This window comes from Aplosporella prunicola (genome assembly GCF_010093885.1).
Source record: "Aplosporella prunicola CBS 121167 unplaced genomic scaffold K452scaffold_27, whole genome shotgun sequence".
NCBI lineage: Eukaryota > Fungi > Ascomycota > Dothideomycetes > Botryosphaeriales > Aplosporellaceae > Aplosporella > Aplosporella prunicola.
This window is the reverse complement of record NW_022983555.1, coordinates 65,323-83,726: the sequence shown is the minus strand read 5'-3', so window position 1 is coordinate 83,726 and position 18,404 is coordinate 65,323. Positions and strand designations below refer to the sequence as shown.

The following is an 18,404-nucleotide window of genomic DNA, read 5'->3' as shown; positions in this document are numbered from 1 at the left end:
ACCGTCCGTTAGCGTACCGTCCATTTGACTGGACCGACGGTAATAAGGCTGGACGATTCCGCACGCTGGTTGCGCGTTTGTTTCCACATTGGTAAAGTGAGGCATAAAGCGGTTTAGGCGGGTTTTGCTATAATCACAACGTGCGAATGAAAATAATTTATATATTAGATAAATAAGTAACTAAGCAAAAAAGAAAAAGAACAACTTCTATCCCAAAAAACTACAAGCTCTTGTCCTTCCCCGTTGGACTAAATCTCCTCCGCAAGAAAACACTCGTATCACAGCCTCTAACCACTTCTTTCCATCCATTACTTGGAGAGCAAGATCGCCATGTGGTAATCATTTCCCTTCTTGACGGTCGAAATGCTTTTGAGCTTATATCCCTCAAAGACCGAAGGGTGGCGACCCGCCATGGCCAAGTACGAATAGTTGTTGTCGGTACCGGCGAGCTTCTCGAAGATTGTGCCTTCGGTTCCAGTCGCGCCACTCTTCCAGGTGTGTGAAGTTGTAACCTCTTTGACATCTTTATCCTTTTTGATATCGTCGGTGACATCCTTACCAGCAATAATGACTTTGCCATCTTTGTTGGTTTTGCCATACTTGGTTTTGCCATCTTTATAGCTAATTTCCATGACGGCCTCAGCAACTTTGTGGCCTTCGTCCATGACCTTTTTAGCCAATTTGTTGACGACATTGTTCGAAACCAACCAGATGTTCTTTGTCTCAGTGGAGGACTTCAGCTTCCCGGATATCTATTGCATGTGTGTAAGCTAAAAATGCATGCAAAAGTGTTGGGGCCAAATAGAGGGCAGAAGGATGGTACATACCTCGGCTGCTCTGAATGAAAGCTCCCAGACAGGTACATATTTAGCGTTTGGGATCGGCTTTAAATCGCCCGTGTGCTCATCGGCCTTGTATCTGTTGCTATCGCAGTACGCCATGCGGTTGTGCGCAATCATCATCAACTCCTTGTCGTCGAGGCTTCTTCCGAAGCTCATTTCAGCGGTAGCCAAGCCAAGAGATATTTCGCCATTTGCTTCGACCTGCTGCCAGAGGTTGGCCTTCTCAGAAAACTTTTCCGTCCCAAAGAGTTCAACCACGGCGGAAATAGCGTCTTCGTTTGAACCTTCCTTTTCGATCGTGTACTTATTTTTAAGTAGGTCGTCGTACTTGTCAGGAGTAGGGTCCGCTTCCGGGTTAGCTATCAGCTTGATACCATCCTGTGAAGCTGGGCGCGAGGAATTGGACGCCGCTTGTCCTTCTAGATTACTGTTACCTATGGAGGTATATATGCTGCTATCTAAAAGAACACGTTTTCTCTTTAGTAGTGGTAAATGAGTAGTGCAGGGGTAAGGCTGTTGTGTAACAACTAAATAATGAGGCTGATAAACGAGAGTTATCGGAGTGATCCTGGCTGACAGCGGACAAGATAGTGGCAACTCTAACAAAGGAAACTTGAAACCTCCCTCATCGTTCTCGTAATCTCCTCACTTCACTCACCAACAAAACCCAAATCTCATCCCAAACCTCCAGGCAGCACCACCACCATTTCCTCTAAAAGCATCATCTACACACGCCTCCCGCCCAGCCTCTCCAAGCCCGTATACCCCGCCACCCCATTACTCTGCCACCACTCCTGCGTCGGAGTGCGAGGCTCATCTCCAGCCGGCGACAGCAGCGGAGAAGACCTACCCTCCGCCGCAGCCACGCTCGGCGTCAGCGGATTCAGCTTCAACGGGTGGAGCACACGGCCCGGATGCAGCAGATGGCGGGGCGGCCGGGCGCGAGCGGCTTGAGCAACAGGCTCGTGAGCCGCGGTGGAGGACGAAGAGACGTCACTGTTAGTAGTAGAAGCGAGCGTAACGCTGCTAGTCTGGAGGGGGGGCTGCACGACGTACGTGCGCACAGGCGCACGCGCTAGGACGTGTCCTTCGTCCGTGACGAGGGAAACGGACGCCAGGACTCTCCTGCCTGCTTTCATGAGCTTGGAAGACGGGGATGTATCAGCGTTGGTGTCCGCTGCTGCACCCTCCTCCGCGGAAGCGCTCTCCGGCACCTCGACCGCGGCCTCAGAGCCGTTAACAGATTCACGTTCGTCCACAGGCTGCAGCGCAATGAGCCTGCCCACCTGCTCCAGCAGCGCAATCACCTGCCCCGGCGACGCGGCCCGGCTGGTCTGGAGCGCGGAAGCGCGGCCCTCTTCCGAGGCGTCGACTACGGCCTTGATCAGCTGCGTCGTGTGCGCCACGTCTGCGCGGAACTGCTCGGGCGAGACGTCCATGTCAGCGTGAGGGCCTGCTGTTGGGGTTTGCGGGGCCGAGGTGATGGGCTGGGAGAGGCGGGTGTTGGTGGAGGTGATGCTGGTGCGGACGCGGTCGTAGGCGGCGCGGATCTGGGATTGCGTGGTACGGGTTTGGTCCTGAGTGGATAGGGGGTTGCGGTTTGTGTTGGGTGTGTTTGCGAGGAGGTCGTCTCTGCTGAATGCGCTGAGGTTGAGTGTGCTGGTTGATTGGAGGAGGTCTCGCGTCCGGATTGTGTCGAATGTGCCGACGGAATCGGTGGAGTCGTTTGAGTATTCCGAGGGCGGATAGTACGCCATGGTTCAGTAGTAAGTGGTGTTGTTTAACGTCTCGAGGTTTGTTTGTGGACAAGGGTTGCCCTTGAGATTTAAATGTTTATATTGTGCGTGGAGGAGGCATTGTTTTGAGTGTAGCGTCGAGCGTGTGAAGGCCATCCGTGGGAACAAAGGCAGCCGTCAGTGCATCCGTGGCGAAACGCGCTTTGTTTCTTTTCTAAACAATGGGTTTGTTTGCGTACAACTGGTATGTACGTGAGCAGAGGAGTAACTTGCTGCAGTGCTTTTGGTTTAGTGTTGTTGAGGTTTCGCGACGAAGTCACTGATGAATTATATCAAACATATTGCACGATTTACATCAAAAATAACCACATCGACTGCAGTGGAGTTTAAAGCATGCGTCATGAAACTTCTCTGCGTAAGTTGTGTCTCTTTTAATGCCTTCCTCAACTTGATTTGCTTTGTATACATACCTATACATCCCTCGCAGAGCTACGGAATGATACGGAATACAACGATAAGGCTTACCAAGACTCCATTTAATCATAGGAGTATATTTTATAGGGGAAAGAGTCTATCTACTCACCGTACAGTCAAACATTTGACATAAAGTCGGTTGCACGAATCACTAAACGCTATGAAACCTTTCCTGTACCTCTAAAGACACTAATCACGTATTCGTGCTCTGAGCGTTCTGAATTGTCAGTTAGTTCATCTACGGGTAGGTAGGAAGCCAGTCTTAAGGGTACAGCTTTGCGAGATTTGCCTGGTAGCGGCCACATCAACAGAACCATGGATACGCAACAAGTCCAATCTTACCAGGAAGATCCCAAACCCGCATGCCTCAAAAAAGACTACACCCTCAATCTCACCTTAACCCAGCTGAATCACGATCCTCAAACCCTCATCATGCCCTCCAAACCACCAAAAACAGAGTCAAACCCTTCGCCCATCCCCGACACCAACCCCCAAAAAACCAGCACCCTCTGGCGCAGCATCCGCCGCACCGTCTCTAAAACAGACGACGACGACGACGACGACAATGATGACGACGACGACGGCGCCAGCCCCTCAGGCAGCGAAACGCCAGCACGCAAAAGACGGCGAACAACCTCCCGTTCCTCACAAGCAGAAGCGCGCCTCTCCTCCCCCGACTTCGAAACGACAGTGCTACACCCGCGCGGCGTCCAAATAATCCCCTACAAATTCCGCGCCAAGCGCACGACAGCAGCGCAGCAATTCCGGGTGCAGCGGGCGCCCCAAGAGCATAAAAGACGGTACTACGGCCAGCGGCCCGCGCTCCAGCACAGCCGCATCTGGGCGAACGGCGGAGCAGCAACCGCGCACAAGCTCGCGCAGGCGTACGAGGCCGCGCAGCCGTGGCGCCTGAGCGCGCGCCGCTACGCCAACCTCGCGCTGCGCCACTTCTTTTCTGACGAGCTCTTGCAGCGCAATCGTGCGGCGCGGCGCATGTTTCTCTGCGAGCGCGTCGACGAGGAACCCCACCAGCCGGACTTCTACGCCGCGGGCGCCGCCGAGTCCGACTGGCGCTCGCTGCCCGTGCTCGACGCCGAAACTCAAACTCTCGAGAGCAATAGCTTGCCCTTCGCCTTCGACCTCGTCCCCGACAGCGTCTACTGGCTCAACATGCAGACGTTTCCTGCCCCCTGGGCCGAGATGGCAGAGCGGAGCACCCACGTCCGCGACAACAGACTGCTGGCCCCCTACCTCAGCGTGACGTACCGGTACGCAGCGGCGGAGGAAGCCGCCCTGGCGCGCAAGCACGTCGCGTGCCTCGCGGCGCTGTGCGTGTACAATCGCTTCGAACTGCGCGCGTTTGCGAAGCGCTGCCGCGCGGCCGAGCCCTGCTGGTCGGAGACCGACGTCCGCCTGACCCGCCATTACGCCATCACGCTCGTGGCGCATAGGTACAATGTCTTTGTTGCGGAAGCGAGGGTTGCGCGCGGTGGCGAGTGGCGCGGCGTGCTGGTCAAGTGGCTCGACATGGGCGATTTGAAGCTTGAGAGCTCGGTCGAGGCCCTTGTTGACTGGGTTAATGAGATCCATCGGTGGGGGCTGACGACGTATGCCGCGGCGGTAAGGGAGGACGTTGAGGCGCAAGGTGTTGTTGAGACGCGCACGCGCTCGAGGCCTGCGCGTGGGGAGACTAGAAGGGAAAGGAAGGAGAAGTGGGAGGAGGAGTCGGAGGATCCGCTTGCGCTGTGCTCGTGAGGGTGGGGTTGGGTTTTAGTTTGGAATGTCGAGTATCCCACAACGTATAATCTTCGTCTAGGGGATAGAGCGTGTTAGATAAGTCGGATTTAGGTAAAGAGACTTTCGAATAAACGTCCTTTTTCCTTCTAGCAAATACTCTCTACAAGAGTATCAACATCTTTCCGGGAGGGCGTAGGTGGGATCATATAATCTCCTGTAGATTCTCATCATATTCTACGTCTACGTCTACATTCCCATCTTATACACCATCACTCTCGCACACGCTCTTCAAGAAGTACATACAACCCCCCACACCATCACATCCACCCCTACACAAACTTCCCCAAATCCAAACTACACGGCACGCCCTTAACCCGCCCCGACACACTCAAAAGCGCCGACAACTCCTGGCCACACTCCCGCCTATGCACCATGGTCCCCCACAAATGCAACGCATTCACCCACCCAACCAAACGTTCCACATCCCCCACACCACACGCAAGATCCCCAACCGCCACCTCCGTCATCGTGCACCCGCGCCACTTCTGCTCTTCCAGCTTCGGCTGCACCACCCACACGCTGTACTGCGCGCCCACGAACGTGAGCACGAAATGGTTGAGTGAGGCTGATGATGGCGGCGGCGGCAGCGGCTGCTGCAGGTGCTCCGCCGCGGCGCGGGCCCGGCACCGCAGCCGGTACCGGTTGTACAGCGCCATGGAGCCAACGACGAGGGCCTCGTTGACGGAGGCAGTTCGCTTGTCGATGCTCTTGATCTCGCGCGCGAAGACGGCGCTGAGGTATGGGCACAGCGCGTTGTGTGCCATGTGGATGGAGCTCCGGTAGAGGTACGAAGACCTGTCTGCGAAGCCGTCGGCCGAGAGCCAGTAGCTGGTCGCGGCGCGGATGTTGGGCGCCCACGTGTCGATGCCGGTCTTGGTGTTGGTGCCGGAGAGAAGGGGCGGCGCGTGCCACTGCGTGGACTTGTTGGGCGTGCTGGTTGGCTGTTGGACGAGACGCTCGATGTAGGGGAGGGTTTCTTTGCCCGGGCCGCGGTGGCGTCGCTGCCCTTTCAGTAGCGTTTCTTGGGTGAAGGTGAAGAATTCTTCGGGGCAGACGTTGTGCTCTTTCATGATCTCGTACTCGCGCCGGATTTCCTCCATCTCTTGCTTGTCCGGGGACAGCCAGAGCTTGATGTGTTGCAGTCCGGCAATGTCGTTGCTGTCTTGGTTTTTGAAAAGGACGTGTGCGTCCATGATGAAGTCATGGTCAACGGTGATGCCGCGCGGAAGAAGCACGAGCTCATGGAACCTCTCGTTGCTAGGTGAGATGGTGACTGTAGGCGTTTCTCTGTATATTGCAAACAGCTCTTCGTTCGTCGACGTCTCGCTGTCGTCCCCATAGTCGCTTGCAGGCGCCCATTCCCTCTCGATTTCCTCAGACGGAGGTGTTGTGTTCGACTCAGGCTGCTTGTTTGCGGCGGCAACGGAAGCCCAAAGATCGTCGATCCAGGCTGGGCTGGTTGAGAGAGGTTTATAGGGATCGGTCGGAGGCGGATTGCACAGCCGAACTCCCGACATGGTAGAAGAAGCCGAGGACATGTTGGAGTGCTGTACGGGTTTTTCAGTGCAGGTGAACGATGAGCTCAAGCTAGGCACTTCAACTTTTCTGGACAACTTTTTACCGAACGGGTACCGAGTTTGGGCGTATTAGAGGATGACGGTGAAAGAGGAAGTGGTTTAGGTTTCTGACGCGCAGCAGACGAAGGATAAGGCAGAGCTAATAGCGCGAGTCATTTCGACGATAGAGTGGTCATTTCTTTAACACAGGCGAGTCAGCAAAAAGAGTACTTGTCCCTTCCTATGAGATTTCATCAGTTCTCTAGTAATCACAGATCGATTTCCGGGCCGCAACCACCTACCATAGTTCACAGTTCTCAGCCATGGTAATCAACGCTCCATAGGTTGTTCTCGTCATCTCTGAATACGCCCAAGGTTAGTTCGCGTATAATTGCGGTGACGTAGATCATGAGGACATCTGCGGTTGTGGTGGGTATTCAAAACGGTTGGAGAAGTGCGCTAACGTAGAAGAAGATAGAACCATGGACTTCGACTTTGTTCAACGTGAGTCTGGTTAAAAGTAACAAATTCAGGGAATAAACGTGGAAACTGATGGAATGTAAAAAGACGCTTGACTCTAAGAAATAGAATTCTACGAGTGCGATTTGGTCAAACTGAAAAGAGAAATGTTTGAGTTTGCAAAGAAACCGAAGGAAGCCGGTTGATTATTGGTTGATGACTGTTTGTCTTGTGATGCTTTCGTGAAACCCGAGCAGCGACCGCTCCAGCTCGGAGAAGCTAACGCAAAGGGCAACGCTAGGGGCAACTCCCGGTCAGCGTTTCCTTGTGAGGCAATTCGATCGCCAGCCGTCCTTTTCGCTTCTTGCTGGTTGCGGGTGTGGCGGTGGTGGCGCGTGTGGTTTTGCGGACTTCATCTGGTAGCACCGGTGGTCTCTTCTTCGCAAAGTTTTCTTTCGACCACAACCAATCCCAAACACTGTGATACAATGGCAAGGAAATTTCTCCTCATCCGCGGATAAGCCCCGTTTGAGTCCTTTTCGCGAGAGTTAACACAGCTTTTGCGGTCGCACTTCACGCGATGTTTGCTGCTCCATGTCATTGTTATCCATACAGTCAACTCACTTATCAAGTTTTTATTGGTTCCTTTGACGAATTTCCAGGAAAGGACGAGAGACATGGAGCTCATCACTTCCTTCTTCTTGGAAATCAATGAGAATTTGCGTCCAGTCCAGCCGGTTGACAATGAAGAATCGCCGTCAGAGGCAAATAAAACCTTCCTGCTGACTCCGAGCTCATCGCTTTGCCGGCTCAAAGAGATGACAAGGACAAGCTCAGCACTACTCTTGGTCATTCCTTTCCTTCGGCACAACGAGTTGCATCGTTGGTATTTCCATTGGCCTGACCATTCAAGCACGTACGTATATCCATTGACATTATCTCCGCAGCTTACAGCAACCCTCGCTCTTCTTTATCATCTCCCAGTCTGAACAACCACCGTGAGGACCGAATGTGTATCTCTGCCGTCTAGCAGCATTCAAGTCGCAACGTTGTGGTTTCGTGTCAGACACTGCCGGTGCGGACGAAGGGGTGTGCGATCGGGATTCGGGAAACGGGTGCCGGGCCGGCTGGCCGAAAGGCTTGACGAAACAGTATCATCGGGAACACATAGTGACCGCTTAGGGGTTCGAAAGGGAACAAGGTTGTACAGCTTAAGTCTGGATAGGCGTCAGCGACTTAATACTTTCCAAAGGTTGGCACTTGCGGTGACCAGGAAACAAGACTTACCCAACTGGCCCTCAGAGAGCTGAATAAAGCCTTCAGAGAGATCATCATTGGATAGTGCTCTCCGCCACTGCGATGCCTGAGGAGCTCGACTCCATCAATGCCTGACGGGATGTGCGATCGCTTCGCCGTCTCGGGGCTGCATGAGCCATAACACCCACGCTTCAAGTGTAAGGCCTATCAGTGGGTAAGTAGAGGCGATGAAACGAGATCTGCAGTCGAGTTTGCATTGCTGTAGCAAGTGGAGGCCCGGGATGAGTTGATGGGTGAAAGAGAGGCGGCATGGAGGCGTAGATGCGGGGTGGCGGGGCAGCGCCGCTTAGGTAATTTCAATCCCGGCTCACTCTTCCGTGGATATGCCGCAAGAAGGGCAAGCGAAGCGAGCAGGCAGCAGGCAGGTCTTGCTCGATGTGCTGGCATCGACACGACACAAACTGCCCTCTTGTCAAATCTTTCTTACAGACCTTACGATGTCTGACCAATTCTGCCACGAGCCGCTCGACCTGAGCACAAGATCCATCCGCCTCCTGAACATCGATGGTATTTCCGATGATGGCTTTGTCCAATGCACCATCCGCACATACAACCGAGATGACACGAACTGTTCGTACCGAGCTCTTTCATACGCGTGGGGCCCCGAAGAACCTTCTGGATCGATCCTTTTGAACGAGAAGCCCTTTCGAGTCCGAGAAAACCTTTTGCTGTTCCTCCAAGAAGCCATCACCTCGCACTCGGAAGCCCGCCGGAGTATTTGGATTGATGCTATCTGCATTGACCAGGAAAATATTTCTGAGAAGAATCATCAGGTCCGACAGATGGCAGACATCTTCCGGAATGCTGTAGCGGTGTTTGCTTGGTTGGGGCCTTCCAAGGAGGACTATAACGAGCTATCCGAATTTCTTGAAGAGATTGAAACTACACATTTAAACACTTTGGAATGTTTCTCAGAGCCAGAAAAGGGTAAAGACAACATTATCGAGGACATTGGCCTCGTTAAGATCAGTGGAAAGTGGATAATAAGACAGGATTATTGTAAGCATTGGTCTTACAACCTAACCGATTTTCAGATAGACCAACTATATGATACCTCGAAACCTATTTCCCGCCAGGCAGAAGATCTTCTCTCTCGACCTTATTGGAAACGAATGTGGATCATCCAGGAAATTGTTCTCGGCGACAGTAATGTTCGTCTTCTCTGCGGAAAGTTCAACTTCTCATGGATTGCATTACAGCACTTCGTAAGCGATCTCGCCGGGAGCTATGATGAGATACGGTCCACATTAAAGTTGCCTCCGAGGACCAAGTCAGCATACCAATGGTGTGGAGATAATTTCACAAGTGCTCAAGCGGTGGCCAATGTCTGGTCCAATTACTGGGATTTTCCTTTCACTGCATCAGCTCGCCATCCATTTGACACACTTAGCCAGTTACCGATATTGCTCAAGGGGGGTGGAGTTTGTGCAGACATGCGCGACAAGGTCTTTGCTTTCCTTGGATTGGTTGGTGATTCTTACCGGCTACAACCTGATTACTCAATTTCGATGGAGGAACTCTACTTCGCTGTCCTCCGAAGCGACAGCGCTGTCGAAGCACGGCATCGTCCGGACTTTCACGAGATGAATGAGTTCAGGAAATATTTGGGGGTTGATTTCCAAAATCTTTTTAACCACCTAAGTCACCAGTCAGAACGAACCTCAACAGAGGATCTGATACTATTCGATATTCTTAAGGTTCAACACGTTGTTAGAATCTGGAATCCTGTCACAAATCTCTTTGACCTTGACCACAGTATATCTGCAAACAATGGTCTGTTGGATTCCAATTGCATTGTAGTAGAGTTTGGTAAACAATGGAGCCAAACCAATGCTTCTCGTGCTTTGGTCCTGAAAAAACTGGACGAGGGGACAAAACTGGACGAGGGGACTTTTTCCTTCGTCGCAGTTGCGGATCCCATGGAACTCCGATCAGGCTATACTCTCTTGCGGAGTTTACCATACCGATGGTTTCTATATCAGTTACCGGCTCTAAGACAAACATCTCCGATCAAGGTTCACCGAAATAAGCCTTCTTATTATGAAAATTCTATGGAAATGTCCCCAAAGGCCCTCATAACACTTTTGAGACTCGGGGAGCTGGATACGACAATCGCCGATCCACGCGTCCCAAAGGCAGACCTGGATTTCTTTCAAGTCTACAAGGGATTCTCTGTAACGCATTCCACAGTGCTTAATGACGACCAAACGTGGAAATTTGGCCCTCTTCGGAAACACTCCCCCCCAAAAATCTTCAGAGGGGGGGGGGTTGGATAAATGGGCACCTAAAAGGAAAGAGGTCGAAAGATGCCTTCGGGCCGCATTGGGAGATCACTTGTAAGCAGCGAAGCAGCTGCTTTCCCACTGCGCCAAGTCACCCGCAGGACCAAGAGCAATCTGTAATCGACTCTCTGGCTTGACATAGCTATGAAGCGTGTCGCAAGGGGACCCTCACAATATTACAGGCGTTTCCTAGACCGTCTAAATCGACAATTTTGGGTACATTGAGGAAAAACACCCTACAGACGAAAAACGTTGATGATATCGGTACTTCGTTACTCAACGCCAACCGAAAAACCCACGCCCACATGGATTCGGCTTCCAGGACTACTCTCATGAGCAGCATCAACTCAGAAGAAACTAAACGGCATAATGCGCGAAGGAATGCTCAAGAAACCTCCGAAGTAGCGCATGGGGTACTTCTTGAAGGCAGAGATCCCCATCAAAATTCTTCTCTCCAATATTTGCAACTTTTGTCCTGAGAGATATTGGACGAATTCACTGCATCTTTGCCGACTGAGTTGGCAACAAGCAGCGCTAGCGTCGCCTTCAAGGATTAGTGACAGTTGGGCACGGGACCTGCTGCCTCTTGCAAGCATGTATTGGCGATCTACGGAAGGAGTTGGTTTGGAGTAGTTTTTGAGCATTTTAGAAGGTACTTGGCAAAGGAGTTATGGCGCAATCGTTTGGCAAAAAGAAATAAAAAGATGCATAGAGTACACTAGCAGCAGTCGTAAAGACAAATGCTCTACAAGAGGAACAAGACATCTTCCAATCATGTGGGATTTTTTTTCGAAAGCGCCATGGAAGCTTTCTATTATTATAAACTTTATCATTTAGTGCATTACTATACTTTACACTGAGCAACCAGCTTTCTATCTAGCCCCAGTAGCTATGTCGAGATAGTTTTCCAAAACTGGGACTTGATTTCGCGCATAAATGCTCAGTGTGCCCATGTGAGCGAAGCTAGCAAGACGCGGCAAGCTCGGGGGTTTGGGCCGTCTTGCGCCGTTTTCGCCAAACGTACTCGCTCGCCGTACCCGCAAGGCTTAACACCGTCAGACTTTGCTCGCAGGATCCTGAAACCCTTTTTGGACTAGGAAAGCATTAAAGGTCAGCAAAACTTTCTCGCCTTGCGTTGTGTTTGGTGCATGCTGCCAAAATGCGGAACTACGCATGATAGAGGCGAGGCCTCCGGGTATGCGAACTATTCTACTCCGTATAAGTATCATTATCTCTCTTCATAGTGAATCTCGCTTCAAGGTGACAGACATTAGTGCGACGACTGACTCCTGAGGCAGAGATTATTACCTTTGCCTTACATGCGCAAGTCCCACTGAAATGATGTTATGCACTAGTAGGCAACAAGGCTGAACGTTGTCAATGATGTGTAAAAATCTTATTGGTGGCCCTAGATATTCTTGTGCGACTTTGCAAGGATATATAGGCAAATTCGTTCGTTATTACCCGAGTTACCGGAGCATAATATAAGGCTTATTGAATTCCTTTGCCTCTGAAATCTTGGTCTAGAATGTTAGATTTATTCAGAAATCACCTAACAGCACCAGAAACTTACGGTACTTCCTCATGACAAGCGGATATGTCCACGAGCCTCTTCCAGAAGGGAAATACATCCGGCTTCTCGAACTACTTCCGTCCGATAAGCACGATGACATGGTCGAATGCAATCTATCTTCCTTTTCCCTCAGTCTTGCGCCACAATATGAGGCGCTGTCTTACACTTGGAGTGCAACCTTCCCCCAATTTCAGATGCGGTGTAACGGCAAGGGATACAGCGTCAGAGCGCAGTTGTATAACGCTCTGAAAAGGCTTCGCCGTAAGACACAAGAGGGATTCCTTTGGATAGACGCGATTTGCATCAATCAGGCTAGTGAAGTTGAGAAGAACCACCAGGTCCCTCTAATCAGGGGCATTTTCGAGAGGGCGCAAGTCGTCCTAATCTGGTTAGGAGAGGAGGCCGACGACAGTAACATGGCTATCAATTTCCTGAAGGCCTTGCAGCTTTTGAGTCAAATAAAAGAAAATCAAGCTTCTCCAACGGAAAAGTCTTGAAGAGACTGAAGCTCTCTACTTTACCATCATCCAGAAAGTCTTTACGATTTACAGGCTTTCAATCCTCCAATGACGATAGAGACGATATCTCAACTACGGCTGTTTCAAGTACAGGATTGTCAGTTGCGGCAATGGCGTCGGAATGCTCCGACTTACCTGAGAACTGGATTAAGAAAGCGAAAGCGAGGCCACTCCCACTAGGAGATGATCCAGTTTGGGTCGCTGTTCGGAAGTTTCTTCAACGGCCTTGGTTCTCTAGAATCTGGATCCTTCAAGAAGTGGCGGTAGCCAAAAGGGCCACAATACTGTGCGAAAAGGAATCGGTTTCCTGGAGTGTCATTCCATCGACACCTGCGAAGGTTCATCGCATGATAGCATCCAAGACGAGAGCCGGTCGTAATTGGGGACGAATCCAGCTAGTAGAGCATTGCCGTATGCCTGGTGCTCTGCCTGAGCTCCTTTGGAGGACTTTTTGGACCGGAGCAACCGAGCCAAGTGACAGGATTTACGCCCTTCTTGGCCTTTGCAAAAGCAAAGTTCAAAATAACGAGTTGTTCAAAATTGATTACAATGTACCTCTGCCCCAATTCTTCCAGGATGTTACCAAATGGTGTATTTTCCGGGATCCGACATTGTTGTTCAAATTTTTGGAGCGAGCGGCTCTCGGAGGTCCCCTGCGGAACTTGTCAACGTGGGCAGTAGATTGGAGTGCACCAAGAGAGCAGCAATATTTCTGTTCCCTCGCGGATAATTGCCCGGTGGCCGCAGCTAAATATCTTCTTCCTCGCCAACCTCTTCACGGCCCCGAACTTCTCATCCGTGGAAGGAGGGCGGGCTCTATTTCTCAGACAGGAATGTATCCAGCATTGGAATGCTCTGGTGTGTCGGCAGAGAATCCTTCTAACGAAGTTCTCAAAAATTGGGAAGATTTGGCTGAAAGGTCTTCGAGACTTCAACCCAACTCAGAGTCTGGACGTGCATTCTGCAACACTTTGGTTGGAAATAAATCTGGCTTTCGACAATTCGATTTCCTGGAATGGATATTTGATAATGGCCTCAATAAAACCGAGTGGATCACATGGCGACGGGGATATACGCCAATAGAGCTAAACAAAGTCAAAGCATTTAACCAGGCAGCATCTGCAGTTTGTCAGCACAGAAAGATAGCTCTAACTAGAGACGGCTTCCTATGTCTAGTACCAGGCCAAACCGAGAAAAATGATATTCTTGTATTATTTGGGGGGTCGAAGAGTGGTTTTGTCCTACGGGACCAACTCCATCATTTTCTTTTGATCGGAAAAGCCTACGTCGATGGTATGTCAGATAACGAAGGGATATTTCCCTCCTACGAAACATTTCTGCTAAGGTAGTGGGTGTGTGTTCATATAAAGTTTTCAAACCAAGTCAACTGTCCTAAAGTCTGCTTGCCCATCGCGCACAGCTTCACCCTGCATGATACCATGGACATAGCACTCGCCCACTGCACGATATCTTGGTGGATGCCTGCCTTGTTCTTCATGGCTTTGTTGGCCTTCGCTTTCCTCCTCACCCACCGGTTCCTCCCGAAGAAGCATTGGCGTTTTACAACCAGGGATAAGCGCGACCACATCTCCAACCTCGAGATCCGACGGACCAAGCCCAATATATTTCTTTTCCGTGACAAAAATGCGGCGCCGACGGTAGACTCGCGCAAACGACGTGTTAAAACCAGGTTGATTTGCTTTTGGATCCACTTTGCCGTCATCAGTGAAGACCTTCCATGGAGAGTACAAACCGAAATTCCGTATCCCTTCGGCAGTGGGGAAACAGGACGTTGCGTCCGGCTCAGTGGCCACAAGCCGCTCAATGTGCTCAATCAATGGCTTGAGTTCTTGGAAGTACGGCCCGTTGACCGACCCATCTGTGCTTGGCGCGCGGACCACGTGGTGTTTACCCATTGAGGATGCGATGAGGGCTTCAAGCATGGCGTAGCTCCTCAAGTCACCGTTTTTGTATCTTAGTGCACGGTACTGGGCCTCTCCGCATACGAGTGCGCAGATAAGATCGCGGAATTGCTTCCCATAAGACTCGTCTGGCGGCTCACCACTAGGCACCTTGCAGTTCGTGCACAGTGTCCTCCAGAGGGCTTCGTAACGTCCCTCCCCTGTGTGGTACTTGATGTCAAGCTTTTCTACCAGGTCGAACCAGAGCGGGTCCAGCCGAAACATTGCGTTGGCTTTTGTCGAGCGCGGCCTGGGCTCATATTTGATTTTGTCGAACACAGCAGCTTGGAGGCGCAAGGTGTCCCAATTCAGGGGGCTGAGGTTCTGTGTGATACTGCCTATGAGCTCAGGTTGATATTTTGCCGGGATTGGGCCTTCCGGAACGTTTTGAGACAGGACTTGAAAGAATTGAAGAGCGTGCCATGGCAGCTGGATTAGTGGAATACTACCCTCTTGGAAAAGTATGTTGCTTGGCTGATCAAGGGCGCCGCATGCTTTGTGTATAGCCGGAAGACACATGGATATGGTTAGGGAGTAGTCCGGAACCCAGGACGGGAGAGCGGGAGTTCCAGAAAGGGAGTGCATACAATCATTCAGAACACCCAATGACTGAGTCTCGAGTATTACGGACCTTGCAACTACTGTATATAGCTTCGCCACAGGTGTTTCGTAATCCGCACGGAAGCGGAATTTTGGGTTTCGATGTGCCGCGAGTCCCGCAAGGGCGTATATCTTGTCGTGCGCAACAGTAGAGGAAAGACATCTCGTTTTCTCCAGTAAGTTTGCCATTGAGAATCGTTCTCTCGCGTGCTTGCTGTCTAAGTAAATGGCCTCTGCCCGAAGTCTGTTGTATGTTGCCATTTCACAAAAGTTGAGCTCAAGAGGGTAGGCAGGCTCATGCGGAGGAATCAACCAGGTTGAGCGATATATGCCGAGCTGTTGTTGTCTTTCGAGCAAGGAGCGACTGATTTCGACAAAAGATCTGAACGAAATCTCATGTTCGCCACAGAACATGACAACATCGTTGGCACTAACAAGCTCTTGGAAGACCCAAGCCCTTCTGAACCACTGTCGTCTATACAACCCGCCGAGAGCGAGCCACTCGGACGCTCTTATAACTGGTAGATTTGCCTTGAGGAATGTCTCGTTCTGGTTCTCATTCATACCGTAAGGTATGATGTCGCTCTTTTCAAATTTTCCACTCGCGGCATCAAGTTTGTTGACCAGTGTCACCGCCGTTTCAGTGAAAGCATCTGACTCTCCCAACCAAACTTTGATGAAAGCAGCTTCAGAGTAGATAGCATCCATTATAGCGATTTGGCTTGCTTTTTCTTGGCTGTCCTCCTGATTGATGCAGATTGCATCAATCCAGATCCAGTCATCGGGCCGCTCAGGCAGGGAAACCGGCTCGACCGCAGTCTGTTCGGAGTCTCTGATATCAAGAATCTCCATCAGATAGCTGACCACATCAATATGGTCTCCTTCGGCAGCAAGTTCCAGAGCTGTTTGGCCGTTATCATCCTCATGGTTGATGTCGACGCCTGCCTTGACCAAAGACTGCAGAATTCCAAGTTTGCCATTGGCTGCCGCATAATGCAACACTGACTTGCCCTGTGCGTCCAGCACATTAATATCAGCACCGGCGGCCAATGTAGACCCTACAATGTCGTCCTGTCCAAGTCGAGCCAAGGCTTGGAATGCCTGGCTTTTGTCCACTTCATTAGAAGGTACGAACTCTCCTCCCGTTTCGGCCCAAAAGTGTATGAGGCTCCTTCCGTCCTTGTCTTTGCGATTGAGACGATTGGCCCAAGCATCTTTTGGCATTTGGTTGAGAGCATCATAAAGGTTCTTGTGAACGAGAAGGAGCTGTCCGTCACAGACAATTGGCCATTCTTTAGCCTGGTACCCTTTGGCTCTTGCTTCGAAATTCGTCTGATAAAAATTACCGTCTGCATGTGGATTGCCCCACGTGTATGACAGACAGTGATACGGACGTGCATGAAGCTCGTCTTGCATGCTGATGTTTTTCATCGTGCAATGAATCAAACCCTCCTCATTTCGAAGGATCTTCAAAACTCTGATGTGGTTTTCGTCTGGCAGCGGTTTGTACTGGAAGGGAGACAAGCCATAATGTTCGTAAATCGGTGGCTCAGCTGGCTTGATATCGTCCATCAACAGAGCGGTAATGTTTGGATCTGTGACAGCTTCCGATTTCTCTACTTCCGGCATTGGACTATGTTCCGAACCTAGTTCAAAGACAAATCTGGCCAAGAGATCCGGTCGTAACAAGGGATTCTCATCATTTTCGATGTCATTACTTCCCTGTCTGGGAGTAACGATCAGTAAAGGGTCGTCCTCGGCATCAGAAGAAGATCGGCCTTTTTCCAGTGCCCTATTGTTCGCTCCTGGGAGCTCAGAGCGTAAGGATTTTTCTTGTGAAGACCGCGTAAAGCTTTCCGTATCCTCGACACATTGCACTTCTGCATATCGAACGTTATTACACCTCCCAGAGTGCTTTAAAAATATTGTTAGTGTCGACATTTTTTAATAAAAGGTTAAATAAGGAAGACCTACCTGTGCCCTTGCCCAAACACCAATCCGGTCGCCAGGCTGTAAGATCTCTACGAAGCCCTCTCCATTCTGAATTCCATCGTTTTCTTCAGGATCTGGTTTTGTATCGGGAACTGGCTTTGTATCTCGGCTCCAGGTGATGACATGACGTTGCCATTCGCTGAACTCAGCTTTGTTGCGTTGTAGGTGCCACAGTCGCAAATTGGAAGATTCATCGACCATCATTTCCCAACCCAGGTCATGGATCAACTCTGCGAACTCTGTGGGATCACTTACAATAGAGTCTTCCAGCTGTAAAGGCCCCGACAACACAATGTCTTTCGGACGAAAGATGCAGGCTTCAAACCATGTCCAAGAGCGCGGATCTCGGCCGATGCCGCTGCTCTCACTAATTCCACCTTGGTCATGGCTTTCGATTGTAAATTTGACATGGTTGACATCTGTCGGTACGGGATCCGTGATCAGATACAGCACAGCTGATGAGTTTGAGTCGGACGAGCCAGATGAGTTTGCCACAGAAAGAGGTTCAGATCGCCGGCTGCAGATTGCATTGGGCCCGCGGATGCTGGGGCCCGGTTCACAGTCTTCGGGCATGGGAATGGAGGTTACGATTCTTGGGTTGTTCTCCCGGTTCGAAAAGGAATTAGGGATTTTGCCCAAGAGTGGGGGTCAAGAGGCTTTATTTAATCGTCCTTCGGGAAGCGTCGGCTCATTTGTAATCGCATGCAGTACGACGGACAGGGGGTTGAAGGTAGGGTTACAGGGAAGGTTATCACGTGCTAGCTATCCGGATTTGGTAAGATTTGCGTCTGGTATCGCAAAACGAAAAGACTGGTATAGCAAGGCAGCCAATCAGAGGCGCTCCTCTTGGTGATTTACAGATCCATCACATCGATGGTCTTACCTACTATAATCACCTTGAGAAATGCAGACTTATATTATTATGCTAGAGTTTAATCCGCCCCTAGATATAAATTTTACTCAGTGCCAGTAGACGCCGCCAAACGACCCGGAGGATTGTAGCATGTGACACTTTCCAGGCTGAACTATTCAAAATCTTCTAAAACTATGGGAAAGCGAATTTCCGCTACCAAAGCTTAATCATCTATAGGTTAACATGCGATATCGCCAGAAATGTTTTTGCTTTTGCCTTAACACAGGGCTTCGTGTGAATGTGGTAACGCTAAGGGAAATGACTGGCGTAGTCATAACTCCAGTTACTTCTTCAACCAACAACCAACAACCAACAACAAAGGACAACATCTCTCCAACCTTTCTTCCCACACTTCCTGACGTGGGCACGAAAGCCCCGACAAAG

The 18,404-nt window shown here is 50.7% G+C and overlaps 6 protein-coding genes across 6 annotated transcripts; 3 read left to right on the top strand and 3 right to left on the bottom strand.

Moving 5' to 3' along the window:
- Positions 1-308: 308 nt before the first annotated feature.
- Positions 309-2,624, bottom strand: K452DRAFT_339785 (uncharacterized protein; the record flags this gene model as incomplete). Its single annotated transcript, XM_033545322.1, has 3 exons — positions 1,576-2,624; positions 828-1,189; positions 309-752 (listed from the first exon to the last, which is right to left on the bottom strand). Exons 1-3 carry the CDS (start codon positions 2,597-2,599, stop codon positions 309-311), a joined length of 1,830 nt encoding a protein of 609 aa, XP_033393430.1. The 5' UTR covers positions 2,600-2,624.
- A 743-nt stretch (positions 2,625-3,367) lies between these two features.
- K452DRAFT_312100 (uncharacterized protein) lies at positions 3,368-4,807 on the top strand (the record flags this gene model as incomplete). The annotated part of the gene is made up of 1 exon (XM_033543519.1): positions 3,368-4,807. The coding sequence occupies one exon, from the start codon at positions 3,368-3,370 to the stop codon at positions 4,805-4,807; it is 1,440 nt and encodes a 479-aa protein (XP_033393429.1).
- A 7-nt stretch (positions 4,808-4,814) lies between these two features.
- On the bottom strand, positions 4,815-6,745 carry K452DRAFT_97725 (uncharacterized protein). Its single transcript, XM_033547385.1, has 2 exons — positions 6,708-6,745; positions 4,815-6,646 (listed from the first exon to the last, which is right to left on the bottom strand). The coding sequence occupies exon 2, from the start codon at positions 6,385-6,387 to the stop codon at positions 5,119-5,121; it is 1,269 nt and encodes a 422-aa protein (XP_033393428.1). The 5' UTR covers positions 6,388-6,646; positions 6,708-6,745; the 3' UTR covers positions 4,815-5,118.
- Positions 6,746-8,618: 1,873 nt separating this feature from the next.
- Positions 8,619-9,350, top strand: K452DRAFT_235310 (uncharacterized protein; the record flags this gene model as incomplete). Its single annotated transcript, XM_033537424.1, has 2 exons — positions 8,619-9,150; positions 9,265-9,350. Coding segments are annotated over 2 exons (618 nt in total), but the record flags the coding sequence as incomplete, so codon positions are not given.
- A 2,697-nt stretch (positions 9,351-12,047) lies between these two features.
- On the top strand, positions 12,048-12,838 carry K452DRAFT_235346 (uncharacterized protein; the record flags this gene model as incomplete). Its single annotated transcript, XM_033537427.1, has 2 exons — positions 12,048-12,489; positions 12,747-12,838. Coding segments are annotated over 2 exons (534 nt in total), but the record flags the coding sequence as incomplete, so codon positions are not given.
- A 1,089-nt stretch (positions 12,839-13,927) lies between these two features.
- Positions 13,928-17,680, bottom strand: K452DRAFT_301685 (uncharacterized protein; the record flags this gene model as incomplete). Its single annotated transcript, XM_033542487.1, has 2 exons — positions 13,928-17,029; positions 17,090-17,680. 2 exons carry the CDS (start codon positions 17,678-17,680, stop codon positions 13,928-13,930), a joined length of 3,693 nt encoding a protein of 1,230 aa, XP_033393425.1.
- Positions 17,681-18,404: the final 724 nt, after the last annotated feature.